Here is a 16,762-nt window from a genome sequence, read left to right as displayed (position 1 = left end):
ATGTTTGTTATATATATATATATATTTCCTTTATATTTGTTATATGTTTGTTATATATATTTCCTTTATATTTGTAATATGTTTGTTATATATATTTCCTTTATATTTGTTATATGTTTGTTATATATGTTTCCTTTATATTTGTAATATGTTTGTTATATATGTTTCCTTTATATTTGTTATATGTTTGTTATATATATTTCCTTTATATTTGTAATATGTTTGTTATATATGTTTCCTTTATATTTGTTATATGTTTGTTATATATATTTCCTTTATATTTGTTATATGTTTGTTATATATATTTCCTTTACATTTGTTACATGTTTGTTATATATATTTCCTTTACATTTGTTACATGTTTGTTATATATATTTCCTTTATATATGTTTCCTGTACATTTTGTCCCAACCGGCATTTTCATATGTTATCACCAAGTATCATCATGCAAAATGTTTCCTCGGTGTAAAAGACAACAATAATAAGAGTTTACCAACAAGTGAACAGCCAGATGAGGTCGGCATACACTGTATTGTGCTTCAGCACATCCTCCCATTTGTCCAGCTATTGACAGAAAAGGACATGCCTTGGAAAATAGTAGTTGAGTGTACCTTTTAATTTTTATTTCACAGTTATTTATTTAAAATATATTTTTTATTTATATTTATTTTACCCCCTTATTCTCCCCAATTTCGTGGTATCCAATTGTTAGTAGCTACTATCTTGTCTCATCGCTACAACTCCCGTACGGGCTCGGGAGAGACGAAGGTTGAAAGTTAACCAAGCCGCACTGCTTCTTAACACAGCGCGCATCCAACCCGGAAGCCAGCCGTACCAATGTGTCGGAGGAAACACCGTGCACCTGGCAACCTTGGTTAGCGTGCACTGCGCTCGGCCCGCCACAGGAGTCGCTGGTGCGTGATGAGACAAGGATATCCCTACCGGCCAAACCCTCCCTAACCTGGACGACGCTATGCTAATTGTGCGTCGCCCCACGGACCTCCCGGTCGTGGCCGGTTACGACAGAGCCTGGGTGCGAACCCAGAGTCTCTGGTGGCACAGCTGGCGCTGCAGTACAGCGCCCTTAACCACTGTGCCACCCGGGAGGCCCCTATTTCACCTTTATTTAACCAGGTAGGCCAGATGAGAACAACAGTTGTTCTCACCTGGCCTACCTTCCTTGCAGTTACTGTATATGACCTGCATACATTATACCTTAGTGGTGAGTGTGTGAGAGTTACAATTATATGACCATTCAAAAACAAAACAGTCACCCTCCCAGATAATACCTACAGGCTCACATTTCATTTGAATGCTGTGTTTTACTTTGAAACCAGACAATTCTTCTCCACAATGGAGAGAAGAACAGGAAAACAGGAGATAATAATGCTGTCATGCTCAATGCCCCAAAAGTATGACGAGTGATGAAAGTTGACATGGGCTGAATTTACAGGCCACTTGTAAATAAATCTCTTGTTCCAAGTAATGAAAGCATGATTTACTTATTTCAGTGGGGATTTATTGTAAATAATGTTCAGGTAATGAATGCGAATGAAACTCGGACCACTCGGAAAGCAGTGTTATCCGTCACTAAATAATATTTCTCCACAACAGCAACCCAGCAATAATTTGGCTACACCATTAGTAACGGTAATGACCTGTGACCTATCTCTTTTTCCAGGCGAGACCTGTTCAATGCAAAACCAGTTTGAGCTATTCAAGGGAGACAAGTTTACATGTTTGTGTTTACTGGTTTTCCTAGCAGTCATTGACAACGGAAGCAAAGTGAAAAAATAAAGTATGATGGTCAGTGTCATACCAGTATGATGGTCAGTGTATGTTTGTCGGACAAAATTAGTATACAGTATATTTTATTATCTAATGCTTTTCTAATGTTACACAGTAGCCATTCAAATCAGCAGTGTATACAGTATCCGGGGCCTATGAAATGTACTGTATTGTAAATACTGTATGTGTAAGTGGTGTTGTACATACAGAGAAAGTGTAAAAACATACAAAAGATCACACATGTAGATAGCAGGGATGAAGAGCATTATATCAGAATTCCTATCACTTTAATTTCTCCTTGACGGATAGAAAATGTGACCATCGAACTGAGATTCAATCATATTGCAAAGTCAAGTGAAAATGTGAATGTTGCCAAAACTATAAAGTGTGTATTGTAATAGTTTTGATTATGATTGTGTATTATCGCTCATGTAAAAGTGCCACAATATGACATTCACTCTTCAGAAGCAAACAAATTAGGATGGAAAACAGATATATCCTGCACAAGGTAAGCAAAATGCCAATATGTTGAATCAAAGAAAACAGCTCGTTTTGCATGGCCTTTCAGAGCCATGACCATTCATTTATTTATTGCATAAACAAAGACCATCAATGCAAAATGATATGCAACCAAAGGGCTGTGTTTGAAACACATGCCGTTGTCCTTTGGGTCATTATTTTGTACGGTGTCCATATTAGGACAACCTAAGCATGTCTTGGCTGTCTGAATATTGATACCATAAATATGATATAACCCTATATAATACAGTGTGTTGTGCATTACTATCAAATATTACAGAAAATATCAGCCAGTAGATACAATTCAGGACTGTCTACTCGAATATGCCATTGAAAGGAAGACACTTAATTTTCCTCCGGCTCATCAAGATAGGCCTACAGTAGTTTGTAAAATGATTGGAATTGACAGTGGCCAGCATTAAACTGCATCAATAACACCACCCACCTTACTGTGTTTTTATGAGGAGGCTCGGGAGGCAAAATTAAGCTGCTGTCTGGAAGAACATGGCCCGGGACACAGCATGACTAAGAAGATTAGATAAGATTTACTCGTGAGCAACACTGCTCTCACAGCACTGGACACAGCAACAGGTCAGTGGGTACTACATGGTGTTCTAGCATTCACCATGGAGTGTGACGGCATTGACCTGAAAAGAGCAGAGCTATTTTCATTCTGACATTCTGACTTTCATTCTCTTCACCTTCTGGCTGTTGGGAAAGGTCTGTATTTAGCCTCCTATCTGTCTGTATAGAAGGTAGCGCTATTACATGTTTGCTCATGCTATTACATGTTTGTTTGTAATGGTTTGTTGAAGCTCTCAGTGAACGAATCTCCAGAATTAGCTGTATTACAGAGACATCATCCGAATGGAGGTGGTAGAATTGTGGATGCAGTGTCGATTGCATATAGCCTGGTCCCAGATCTGTTTGTGCTGTCTCAATTTATATAGTCATTACACCCCCCCAAAAAAGCAGTAGGAGTTGGTAAGACAGCCCAAAGAGATCAGGGACCAGGCTTGATTTTATATTTCATGGAATTATGAACACGCCGTACACACACGTCACCAACAACTTAATAGAGAACTTCTATTTTTAAGTACTATTTTTAGTACTGCTGTATCATAAGTCTCGGAGCCTCACATTCTAAATGCTGGGTTGAAATCTCAAACACGAACCATTAAATAATCAAACTGGTGTCACTGGGGACAACACTGTCCACTCTATAGCATAAACCAGTCAGTATATTAACATGTATGTACTTATGGAACCCACAATAGAGATAGAGACACACAAAACGGTTTGAGTGACACAGTAAAATAATGTCCTATGGGCACACCTCAACAACAGCTTTCTTTTCTCAGGCAGGATAGGAGAATGTGAGGTGATACTACAACAGCATGGTGATGCATGTCCTGTGGCGTGCGTTTGCATGGACATTCAAGGGTCTGCTATGTACCTGCAGGTTCTTCTGGGTGAGTGTGTGTCCTATAGCCTGGTCACAGATCTGTTTGTGCAACTCTTAGCCAAGAATGACAATGACCATAGGTGTTAACTATACAGCACAAACTGATCTAGGACCATGGGTTATGTGTCCTATCTGACAATTATATATTTGACAACCCTCGTGCTCTTGAAATACTGTTTGACTGTCATTGATTTTTGATGCAGGTGAGCCCATACTACTCAATCAAATACATGCCCAATGAACCTCATAGAACAGGAAAGGATCACAACCATCAAGTAAAACAAAAAACAGGTAACGATGAGGGTTGTCCTCAGTAAATAATGAAAACAGAACAAAATGTAGACTACTGTGATACAGACTGGCATAGGATTGGTGTTCTAAAGGATTACTCTAATTATCTCATCTATGTGTGTTGTAGAATACAATAGAATAGCATGCTCTAATTCTGGTCTCTGTATGTGTTGGATGATGGATTTTCAGTCTCTGCGGAAATACCAGGAAGTCATTGTAGCAGTGCCATGCAGAGGAGACTGTCCAAAGCTGAGAGGGAGATCCAGGCCCTCAAGACCCAGATTACCTTTGAGAGGGCTACATGGGAGAGGAAGTTTGTGGAAACGCAGAGGAAACAACAGGACCTCCGTTATCAGGTGTGTGTGTGTGTGTGTACCAAGCTTGAGAAAGCTACAGTAAGGGAAGAGTTCTGTCGCTCTATCGCTGAAAGGCTGAGGGAGACTGAGCCTCTTCTGAGCGCAGAGGTCCCAGGGACCAGAAGTGGGCATCTATTAGCTCAGTGTTCTATCAGGCAGCAGCCCACGCCATTGGCTACAGAGGTAGGAAACATCAGGACTGGTTCGGTGAGAAATCTGAGACCACATCAACCTTACTGGACATTATGCACAAAGCACACAGGGCTACTCTCAACAGCCCCACATGTGCTACCCTCTGCAAGCAATGGCGTGCATCACTCAAGGAAGTACAAACGACCTTGAGTGCTCTGCAGAATGAATGATAGACGATTAAGGCACAGGAAATCCAAATTTATGCCGACAAAAACGACATGCACCATTTCTCACCTAAAGCTATCTATGTCCCTAGAAGTCGCTCCATCACCCCCCTGAAACAGCTGATGGTCTGACTCTCTTGAAGGACCAAAACCAGATCCTGATGATCTCCTAAAGACCACTCCATCCTTGGGAGAACTGCCTGTCCGTCCACTCATTCAATACGTCAACCAATCACCAACCATCCAAAAGGGGTTATTAGCTCTCCGTTCCCTCAAGAACAACAAGGCTCCTGTCACTGACAGCATCCCAGCAGAGCTACTTAAGAAGGGAGGTTACTCTGCACCAGAACGCTCCACCAGTACATCACTGAGGTTGGGACCGGGAGATTGTACCCCAACAGTGGTGGGATGCAAACATTGTCACCATCTATAAGAACAAGGGTGACAAGTTAATCTGCAGCAACAGCCGAGGGATATCCCTTCTGGCTGTTACCGTCATGGTCCTGGCCAAGGTGATGCTGTACAGGCTGATGAACAACATCGCAGAGGAACTGTTGCCATAGTCACAATGCGGCTTCAGAAAGAACAGGAGTACGGTCGACATGATTTTCACTGCATGGCAACTCCAGGAGAAGTGCTGTGAACAACAACAGGACCTTTTCATGGCCCTTGTCGACTTCTTCAAGGCCTTCGACACTGTGAGCAAGGAACTACTATGGGGCATTCTACTTAAATTTGGCTGTCCAGACAAATTTGTCAACATCCTTTGCCAGTTCCATGATAGGATGATGTCTTGGGTTGCCATAGGAGGGCAGGAGTCAGTGCCCTTTTGAGTAAGCATCGGTGTGAGGCAGGGGTGTGTGCTGGCACCTGAACTAATTAAGATCTTCCTCCTATGTGTCAACCAGCTTCTCCACAAGGAGCTTGAGGACAGCAGCGCGGTTGCTGTGGACTTCAGGCTGGATGGAAACCTATTCAACATCAAATCAAATAAAATCAAATCAAATGTATTTATAAAGCCTTTCTTACATCAGCTGATATCTCAAAGTGCTGTACAGAAACCCAGCCTAAAACCCAAACAGGAAGCAATGCAGGTGTAGAAGTACAGTGCCTTGCGAAAGTATTCGGCCCCCTTGAACTTTGTGACCTTTTGCCAAATTTCAGGCTTCAAACATAAAGATATAAAAATGTATTTTTTGTGAAGAATCAACAACAAGTGGGACACAATCATGAAGTGGAATGACATTTATTGGATATTTCAAACTTTTTTAACAAATCAAAAACTGAAAAATTGGGCGTGCAAAATTATTCAGCCCCCTTAAGTTAATACTTTGTAGCGCCACCTTTTGCTGCGATTACAGCTGTAAGTCGCTTGGGTATGTCTCTATCAGTTTTGCACATCGAGAGACTGAAATTTTTTCCCATTCCTCCTTGCAAAACAGCTCGAGCTCAGTGAGGTTGGATGGAGAGCATTTGTGAACAGCAGTTTTCAGTTCTTTCCACAGATTCTCGATTGGATTCAGGTCTGGACTTTGACTTGGCCATTCTAACACCTGGATATGTTTATTTTTGAACCATTCCATTGTAGATTTTGCTTTATGTTTTGGATCATTATCTTGTTGGAAGACAAATCTCCATCCCAGTCTCAGGTCTTTTGCAGACTCCATCAGGTTTTCTTCCAGAATGGTCCTGTATTTGGCTCCATCCATCTTCCCATCAATTTTAACCATCTTCCCTGTCTCTGCTGAAGAAAAGCATGCCCAAACCATGATGCTGCCACCACCATGTTTGACAGTGGGGATGGTGTGTTCAGGGTGATGAGCTGTGTTGCTTTTACGCCAAACATAACATTTTGCATTGTTGCCAAAAAGTTCAATTTTGGTTTCATCTGACCAGAGCACCTTCTTCCACATGTTTGGTGTGTCTCCCAGGTGGCTTGTGGCAAACTTTAAACAACACTTTTTATGGATATCTTTAAGAAATGGCTTTCTTCTTGCCACTCTTCCATAAAGGCCAGATTTGTGCAATATACGACTGATTGTTGTCCTATGGACAGAGTCTCCCACCTCAGCTGTAGATCTCTGCAGTTCATCCAGAGTGATCATGGGCCTCTTGGCTGCATCTCTGATCAGTCTTCTCCTTGTATGAGCTGAAAGTTTAGAGGGACGGCCAGGTCTTGGTAGATTTGCAGTGGTCTGATACTCCTTCCATTTCAATATTATCGCTTGCACAGTGCTCCTTGGGATGTTTAAAGCTTGGGAAATCTTTTTGTATCCAAATCCGGCTTTAAACTTCTTCACAACAGTATCTCGGACCTACCTGGTGTGTTCCTTGTTCTTCATGATGCTCTCTGCGCTTTTAACGGACCTCTGAGACTATCACAGTGCAGGTGCATTTATACGGAGACTTGATTACACACAGGTGGATTGTATTTATCATCATTAGTCATTTAGGTCAACATTGGATCATTCAGAGATCCTCACTGAACTTCTGGAGAGAGTTTGCTGCACTGAAAGTAAAGGGGCTGAATAATTTTGCACGCCCAATTTTTCAGTTTTTGATTTGTTAAAAAAGTTTGAAATATCCAATAAATGTCGTTCCACTTCATGATTGTGTGCCACTTGTTGTTGATTCTTCACAAAAAAATACAGTTTTATATCTTTATGTTTGAAGCCTGAAATGTGGCAAAAGGTCGCAAAGTTCAAGGGGGCCGAATACTTTCGCAAGGCACTGTATAGTGGCTAGGAAAAACTCCCTAGAAAGGCCAGAACCTAGGAAGAAACCTAGAGAGGAACCAGACTATGAGGGGCGGCCAGTCCTCTTCTGGATGTGCCGGGTGGAGATTATAGCAGAACATGGCCAAGATGTTCAAATGTTCATAGATGACCAGGAGGGTCAAATAATAATAATCACAGTGGTTGTCGAGGGTGCAACAGCACCTTAGGAGTAAATGTCAGTTGGCTTTTCATGGCCGATCATTCAGAGTATCTATACTGCTCCTGCTGTCTCTAGAGAGTTGAAAACAGCAGGTCTGGGACTGGTAGCATGTCCGGTGAAAAGGTCAGGTTTCCATAGCCGCAGGCAGAACAGTTGAAATTGGAGCAGCAGCACGGCCAGGTGGACTGGGGACAGCAATGAGTCATCAGACCAGGTAGTCCTGAGGCATGGTCCTAGGGCTCAGGTCCTCCGAGAGAGAGAAAGAAAGAGAGAATTAGAGAGAGCATACTTAAATTCACACAGGACACCGGATAAGACAGGAGAAATACTCCAGATATAACAGACTTACCCTAGCCCCCCGACACATAAACTACTGCAGCATAAATATTGGAGGCTAAACATAACATCATAAACATCAGGAGGCTCCAAGCAACCACCAAGGTTTTGATGGAGCAGGTTCTTGAGCTGCAGTATGTTAATGATGGTGCTCTTGTGGCCCACACTCCAGAAGACCTTCAGTCCGTCCTTGTAGCGGCTGTGAGGGTCTATAGCAGGATGGGACTGTCTATCAACACCTTGGCCGGCGGTCTGCAAGGGGGACAGATGAAGCCCTATCAGGACCAGCTGAAAATGTTGCTGAAGAAGTGCAACATCAAACCCACAGACCTGGAGGATGCTGCTGCTGACCGTTCCACCTCTGTACACCTGGTGTACAGAGGTGGGAAGAGAAGAGCACAAAGAGACAGCAAAAACAGTCCAGGAGACATACTACCATGTCTGCATATGCCAAACAGACTGCATACTCCCCACCTGCAATAAAGTTTGTGGATCTCGGATTGGACTCTATAGTCACCAAAGAATTCACCGTGTGTGTGTTTCATCATTTAGTCATAATAATAACTTGATGACAACTTTGTTTTATTTTCATCAGCTGATATCTGAGACTGTAGCCAGGCCTGGAAGTCTACTTCAGGTGGGCAGCTTCGAGGACCTTGGCGATTCAGAGGTGAAGAACAGACATCCTTACGATGAAAAGGACCAGGACACCTCAAGTAAATCACATGATCAACAGTACTTGATTTGCTGTAATCATCACATGGGATTTAAAGGGACATTGCACTCCAGCATAAAAGTTAGTCAGATGTTTCCATACCTCAAAAGTAGACTAATGTTCAGATAGGTCCACGTCACAGGCTATTTGTTGCGTAGATCAAGCTATATGCTTTAATCCCAAATTAATGGAAAAGATAAGCGTTTTCCTCTTTCCAGATTTTATTTGGTGCTTATCTTTTCCATTCATTTGTGGTTAAGGCATATACCTAGATCTACTCACTCAAACTTTTGGAACATGTACCATTGGACTAGTTTTGAGGTCTGAAAACATCGGACAAATGTTTATTCTGAAGTGTAATCTCCCTTTAATATCTGTGTTTTGAATAGGAAATAATAATCTTATCCATGACTTAAAATAACAGGCAGCTTGAGCCATTCCAACCAAAGCAGAGGGTCTGAGACGATGTCATCAACAGGCGACACATGCCAAAGCAGCTTGTCTGGCAGACAGGTCTCATTGAACTCAGCATTTGGCTCCAGACCCATTTCTGCTCTGTCTACAGCCACCAGGTAGAGCCATTTCTCTTCACCTGCTCCCAGCTGTGTCAAAAGGCCATTACACTTAAAAATGTTTGGCACTTGTTTTCAGACCTAAAATGGGTCCATGGAATGCAGCATGTACTTTCCAGATTTGCAGTGCTTACCTTTTCCATTAATTTGGAGTTGAGGCATGTAGCTGTATCTACACAAACAATGACTACTTTTGAGGTTTGTAAAGGCTGTGTCTACACAGGCAGCCCAATTCTGATATTTTTTCCACTAATTGGTGTTTTGACCAATCACATGAGATCTTTTTCAGAACTGATCTGATAGATAAAAATACCAATTGGTGAAACAAAGATCAGAATTGGGCTGCCTGTGTAAACATAGCCAAACAGACCTGGGTTAAAATACATGCGTGGTTAACTATTTGTAATTTAAATATATTTGTTATTTATTTGAGTATTTTAAAATAATGTGTCTAAAATCAACCACTTTGATGTATTTGAAAGTATTATTTTTGAAATAATCCTATAAATAGCCTACGATTTCAAACAATTTTCTAATATTTGTTTCCAAATACATAATTTCAAACACCCCTAGGACCAAACAGACCTGGGTTCAAATGCATGGAGTATTTAAATATGTGTATTTGAAAATACACTGCCTGTATATTATTCAAAAGAAAAATGTCTTTGAAAGTAATTGAAAAAACCCTAAATAGTATTTGAACCCAGGTCTGATCTGAAAACTTTGTTTTTAGAGTGTAATGTCCCTTGAAATCCTATTCATTTTAAGCCATCTAAAAAGAGCAAACCTTCCATCCCCCCAGTGGGAGCTCCTGGAGGAGCTACATCGGTCCACACCGGGTCTTTGTGCCTCACTCCCCCCTAGACCTGCAGACGGGACACCGGGTTCGAGTCCTGCTGCCCTCGGGACGGATCAGCACAGGCACGATTCGTTACCTGGGCCACCTGGATGGGGAGCCAGACTTCCATATGGGAGTGGAGCTGGAATCACTTGAACACGGGCAGCAAGACGGCACACACAGGGGACAGTGCTACTTTGAATGGTAAGTGCTCTCTTTATTTACCATGAATGTGTAGTCTTAAATCAGTTATTCTGTGAGTAAGGGATGTTTCATCCTTGCATTTTTACATTGGTAGAATTGCTAGAGTTCTACTGTGGAGTATAAATATATCTCTATTTTTTGAGGTGACAGGAAAAGGTTCAACAGTGCTTTTAGTTATAACTGAAGGGTTTATTTACTTTAAATAAGTTATCCACTGAATCCTGTTGTTTACAGTAGTAGGGCCTCCAGGCCCCTCACACACACAAGTAACAATTGTGAACTTGAAACAATTGTTTACTGAAAAATATATTTATTTTATAAATGACATTGTGGACGTGGAATGATGGAAAGTTGTTTGATTTTGGAACGGTGTTTAGAGCCTATGGGGATGTTTGTACAAATCATATGTATGCACAATTGCTGTCTCCTATATCCCCCTAAAGCTAAGATGAAGAAAGTAAGGCATAATTTAACTGTACGCAATCCTACTATAAAAAAACTAAAAATGGACCCAAAAATCTAAAATCAACTCACTTTGAATTTCCATCACCTATCTGCAATTCCAAACAAATGTCAAATGTATTGGGAAGATGTCTTTGAAAACCCAATACCATGGAAGCAAGTCCTTAATAATGTCACATACAAAACACCAATAGATACTCAAGAGCCTTTCAGTTAGGGATTCTCTGGTACTTTTGGATTATTTTTAGCCAGTAGTTCTGAAAGTAGTGCCCACAAGCAAAAAGTGGTCCCCGAAAATTGTGTACAACATCACATATGTGCAGATATTTTCTCTCTCGCTCTGCTGTGTGTGATTCTTTTTAGCTGTCAACAAAGAAAATGCTGTCCATTTGGTGTATTGAGCAAGACTCTAAAGTAAGGTTCTGTATTGAAGAGGAGGAGGACATAATGCATCTGTTTTGGTACTGTCAGACAGTGAGCTTGTTTTGGCTACAGGTTCAAGGCTGGCTTTCCCATCACTCCATCAAACTACGTATTAACCCCCAACTCATTATCTTGGGTGACCTCAATGTCCATATCCCCTCAATTAATGACACAATACTTCTGCTAGGTAAAATATTAATATTCAAAACACAAAGTTCTACATCTCTAACACCCAACCTGTTTAAACAATTAATTAGCAATTCCCGGGGCCACCCACACATAAAATGAATGCACACAGGTCTGTAATGTGTTGTATCATGTGTGTTTATCGGTTTGAGTATCGTCATGTATTGTACATCGTCCTTCGTTTTTATCATTGTCTTGTCACTGTCATTATCGACTTGTTTGTATTTTGTTTAAAAAAAAAAGAATATAGCAAATATGGTTCCGTGCTCAAGACACACTTCAACTTGTGCTGCTGACATTGTCATTGGTTGACTTAACATGCAAATATCAACCTGAAATCAAACGTGAGTAGCACGTTTGAGAACAAAATGATATGAAATGCTATTTACAGTAGTATATACACTGTACATGCATACAATGGTATATGTGGGATGAGCACTAACACTTTTCTTTGTGTTCTGAAATACAATAACAGTCTTGTAGCATCAAATAGTAAAGGCTCATTATGCATTTCGATAAAAGTACACTATATATACAAACGTATGTGGACAGCCCTTCAAATGAGTGGATTCAGCAATTTCAACCACTGAGAGGAAAATAAAATTGAGCACACAGCAATGCAATCTCCATAGACAAACATTGGCAGTGGAATGGCCTTACTGAAGAGTTTAGTGACTTTCAACGTGGCAATGTCATAGGATGCCACCTTCCAACAAGACAGTTCATCAAATTTCTGCCCTGCTAAAGCTTCCCTGGTGGAAACGTCTAGGGAGCAACAACGGCTCGGCCGCCAAGTGGTAACCCACACAAGCTCACAGAACGGGACCGCCGAGTGCTGAAGCACGTAGCGTCTAAGAATCGTCTGTCCTCGGATGCAATACTCACTACCGAGTTCCAAACTGCCATTGGAAGCAACTGTTCATCGGGAACTGTGCAATGCCAAGCGTCGGCTGGAGTGGTGTAAAGCTCACTGCCATTGGACTCTGGAGCAGTGGAAATGCATTCTCTGGAGTGATTGATAACACTGGGTTTGGTGGATTCCAGGAGAACTCTACCTGCCGCAATGCATAGTGCCAAATGTAAAGTTTGGTGGAGGAGGAATAATGGTCTGGGGCTGTTTTTCATGGCTCGGTCTAGGCCCTTTAGTTCCAGTGAATGGAAAACATAATGCTACATCATTCAATGACATTCTAAACGATTCTGTAGTTTGTGGCAACAGTTTGGGGAAGGCCCTTTCTTGTTTCAGCATGACAATGCCCCTGTGCAAAAATCGAGATCCATACATAAATGGTTTGTTGAGATCTGTGTGGAAGAACTTGACTGGCCTGCACAGAGCCCTGACCTCAACCCCATCGAACACCTTTGAGATGAATTGGAATGCCGACTGCGAGCCAGGCCTAATCACCCAACATCAGTGCCCAACCTCACTAATGCTCTTGTGGCTGAAAGGAAGCAAGTCCATATAGCAATGTTCCAACATGAAAAGCCTTCCCAGAAGAGTGGAGGCTGTTATAGCAGCACATGGGGAGACCACTCCATACTAATGCCCATGATTTAGGAATGAGATGTTCAACGAGCAGGTGTCCACATACTTTTGGTCATGTAGTGTATTTATTTTCTTTAATCGGGAAAGTGATATTTTGTAGGGATATTTTTATAACACTGTGTTGTATTACCCAATGGTCTGCCTAGTTTTTACAAGGTACTGAAATCTAACTGCCATGTGGTGACTGTCTGTTTCCCTTCCCTTGCAGCGAGGCTGGCCATGGTGCCTTTGTGCCATTCACCAAGCTGTTGATGGCCTGGGAGTGATGACACCACAGTCTCTATGGTGGAGGGTCACATCTGGATGAATCATTTGAACTCTTTGGCATCAATCACGAATGGTCTCTGAAAGCAAACTTACACTACCGGTTTTTATTTATGTTTTACTATTTTCTACATTGTAGAATGATAGTGAAGACAACATGCTTCGAAGATCATAGAATTGTCAATATCGGACCTGTATTAAAGACCAACATTGGCTAAAGAAAAAGAGAACAAAATGATAAGAAATACTATATACAGTAGTATATACTGTACATGTATACAATGGTATATGTGGGATGAGCACTAACACTGTTTTCTTTGTGTTCAGAAATAAATAACACTCTTGTAGCCTCGAATAGTAATAGCTTATTATGCATTTCGATTAAAGTACACTAGACAGTATATCTTGTTCATGACATGGCTGATAGAAACATTTGGTATTATGGATATGCAATGCACATTTAGAGTCTCTCAATGACTACTAGAACATACAGTGCTGTGAAAAAGTCTTTGCCCCCTTTCTGATTTGATCTGTTTTTGCATATTATCAGATCTTCAACCAAAAGCTAATGTTAAAGGGAACCTGAGTTTACAAATAACAGAAAAAATGTATACTTATTTGTGTAATTATGGAACACCCAATTCCCCTGTGCGAAAAAGTAATTTCACTCAATAACTGGTTGTGCCACCTTTAGCTGCAATGACTGCAACCAAATGCTTCCTGTAGTTGTTGATCAGTCTCTCACATCGCCAAAATGTCAAATGTGTTGCTTTTTAGCCATTTTCATGTTGACTTGATTGTGTGTTTTGGATCATTGTCTTGCTGCATAACCCAGCTGCACTTCAGCTTCAGCTCACAGACTGATGGCCTGACATTTACCTGTAGAATTCTTTGATACAGAGCAGCATTCATGGTTCCTTCTACTAAGGCAAGTCGTCCAGGTCCTGAGGCAGCAAACCATCCCCAAACCATCACACCACCACCATGCTTGACCGTTTGTATAAGGTTCTTACTGTGGAATGCAGTGTTTGGTTTTTGCCAGACATAATGGGTATCAGTTGACCTGTGAATGCTGTACAATGAGAGAATTATACTCTTATATTAAAAATCATGATTTATGATACTGTCAAAACTGCTGTATCATGTGATTTGCATTTCTAATTCAGGACTCCAAAATAAAAGCTCACACTCATGAGGTGTCATAACATACATAGATTCTGGAGAAATCCAAGCACTCTCCTTAAAGGGATAATTTACTTTTTTGTTGAAGTTTTCGTTTATTTTCGTGAACTATCCCTTTATCTATCACTTTAATGCTGATGTCAATGTGAGGACTTATTGAATGACCGAGATGAGTTTCATCAAGCTGTTGTTATTACTGGATTATTGGTTATTGTACTGTGCAATGTGCAAATGTTTGATAATAGGGATCTCCAAACAGAGTTCCCATGAAGTGTTTACACATGGAACTATAAAGAAGTGTCTCAGAACTAAGTTATGTGGTACACTATGCATAATGCTCCATCTATTCATACCCAGCTTCCAATTAACTCATTCAACCCTTCTTCCCTGCAACTCTTCCCCAGGTTGTTGCTGCAAACGAGAACCTGGTAAAATAAGGGTAACATATATATATATTTCAAAATGTGCATAGTGTGGACAAATTACTCCAATCTTGGGTTGTATTTGGATGAATGATTGATCATTGCGAAATAAATCCTACCCATTTCCTCAAGCAGAGCATCGTTATGAAAAATAGCTATCCCAATTTCCTGTAACTTGGTTGTGCAACTATTTATGAACTATCTTTATGAGTCACACCGTACCTTATCAGTACTTATCTGTTCATCTTTAGAACCTCCGTAGGAGCATCGTTAAAGCTGTTTCCCAAAACCATCATTTCCAAACCTGCTCTTAAAAACAATTGTTATTTAATATTTGCCTCAGACCACACTTAGCTGTTCTAAGTGCATCTCCAGAGGCTTTTTTTGCCCTTCTGCGTCACTGTATTCACAGATCTACACTAAAAAACAATCCGTCTTTCTGTGACCGCCGATAACTTCAAAACGAATGTGATTCCTACCATTAAAAGTTTTGAATTTCTTTGTAATCGTTACTAACAAGCGAAGATTATGACGATGCTTCAAATGAGATGACTGTATTAAAAGATAAATACAGTAAAGACTTTTAAGTTAATTTAATGTTCATTTAATCAAGTTTTATTTTATTATTTTTTAAATTTAATTTTACCCCTTTTTCTCCCCAATTTTGTGGTATCCAATCAATTGTTGTAGTAGCTACTATCTTGTCTCATCGCTACAACTCCCGTACGGGCTCGGGAGAGACGAAGGTTGAAAGTCATGCGTCCTCCGATACACAACCCAACCAAGCCGCACTGCTTCTTAACACAGCACCAATGCACCAATGCGCCGGAGGAAACACTGTGCACCTGGCCACCTTGGTTAGTGTACACTGCGCCCAGCCCGCCACAGGAGTCGCTGGTGCGCGATGAGACAAGGACAGGCCCTCCCTAACCCGGGCGACGCTAGGCCAATTGTGCGTCGCCCCACGGACCTCCCGGTCGCGGCCGGTTACGACAGAGCCTGGGCGCGAACCCAGGGACTCTGATGGCACAGCTGGCGCTGCAGTACAGCGCCCTTAACCACTGCGCCACCCGGGAGGCCAATCAAGTTTTATTTGACTATTTGTTATTTTTGCCACAATATATTTCATGATATGTAACCCTAACCCTAGACCCCAACTCTAACACAAATTCTAACCTTAACCCTTAACCTCCTACAAATAGCCTGTCTGTCCCCTGTTGGTCACATTTTTGTTTGTTTACTATTCTTGTGGGGACCTCTGCTCCCCACAAGTAAAGTTAAACACGACCCCCCCCCTCTAATGTTTGTAAATTAAGTCAATGTAAACAAACACTATATAGCCTCAAAACATGGTTGAAGCTATCATTTTGATATCATGGATGGTCAGTCCTTGCATCCATAGCTCTTTCTCTGAATTTGAGTGGGGTTATATTTCTCCAGCCCCATTGCTCAGCTTTTTATCGAAACAGGGGCTGGGAGATTGCTTTGTTATTGTTTCAACTGCTGATTGCCCCTTCAAAGGACACTTAAGGCTCTATTCAATCAGATCTGCTTTAGCCGACATCTGCATAGCGGTTGTTTTGGCGGTGTCAAAGGTGGAACTGTGTTAGAGCTGTAAAGTCCACAAGCGGCTTCTGGCATTATACCTAAAGCGGACATTGCCATTGGTTGCACTGAGTCGCATTAAGAGAAATCCCATGCAGCATTGTTTACAAGTTCGAACACTGGAATGTGATATGTAATCTGCGCCTCGATTAGGCTGATAGAAAATCATTAAACTAAATAATGAGGATTTCTATTTAGCCTACACTTTCTCATTCTGAACTTCTAACGCGAGTGGAACATGTGTGGCTTCCTGACAATGACCAAGAGCAGCTGCTCACTGATTTGACAGCTCCAA

At 41.2% G+C, this 16,762-nt stretch overlaps 1 protein-coding gene across 2 annotated transcripts; it reads left to right on the top strand.

The window, feature by feature from the left end:
- The first annotated feature begins 2,774 nt into the window (after positions 1-2,774).
- Positions 2,775-14,390, top strand: LOC110489143 (uncharacterized). Of its 2 annotated transcripts, none has more exons than XM_090216935.1 (8): positions 2,775-2,898; positions 3,669-3,779; positions 3,976-4,063; positions 4,253-4,419; positions 8,644-8,764; positions 9,188-9,335; positions 10,138-10,377; positions 13,203-14,390. In XM_090216935.1, exons 2-8 carry the CDS (start codon positions 3,705-3,707, stop codon positions 13,258-13,260), a joined length of 897 nt encoding a protein of 298 aa, XP_090073061.1. In that variant the 5' UTR covers positions 2,775-2,898; positions 3,669-3,704; the 3' UTR covers positions 13,261-14,390. The 2 variants fall into 2 exon arrangements, with proteins under 2 accessions (XP_090073061.1, XP_021417420.2); XM_021561745.3 differs by having other exon boundaries at positions 2,859-3,027.
- The last annotated feature ends 2,372 nt before the right edge of the window (positions 14,391-16,762 follow it).

The sequence above is a fragment of the Oncorhynchus mykiss genome, chromosome 2 (genome assembly GCF_057628025.1).
Source record: "Oncorhynchus mykiss isolate SJ-2025 chromosome 2, ASM5762802v1, whole genome shotgun sequence".
Classification (NCBI taxonomy): domain Eukaryota; kingdom Metazoa; phylum Chordata; class Actinopteri; order Salmoniformes; family Salmonidae; genus Oncorhynchus; species Oncorhynchus mykiss.
This window is presented reverse-complemented; position numbering and strand designations above follow the sequence as displayed.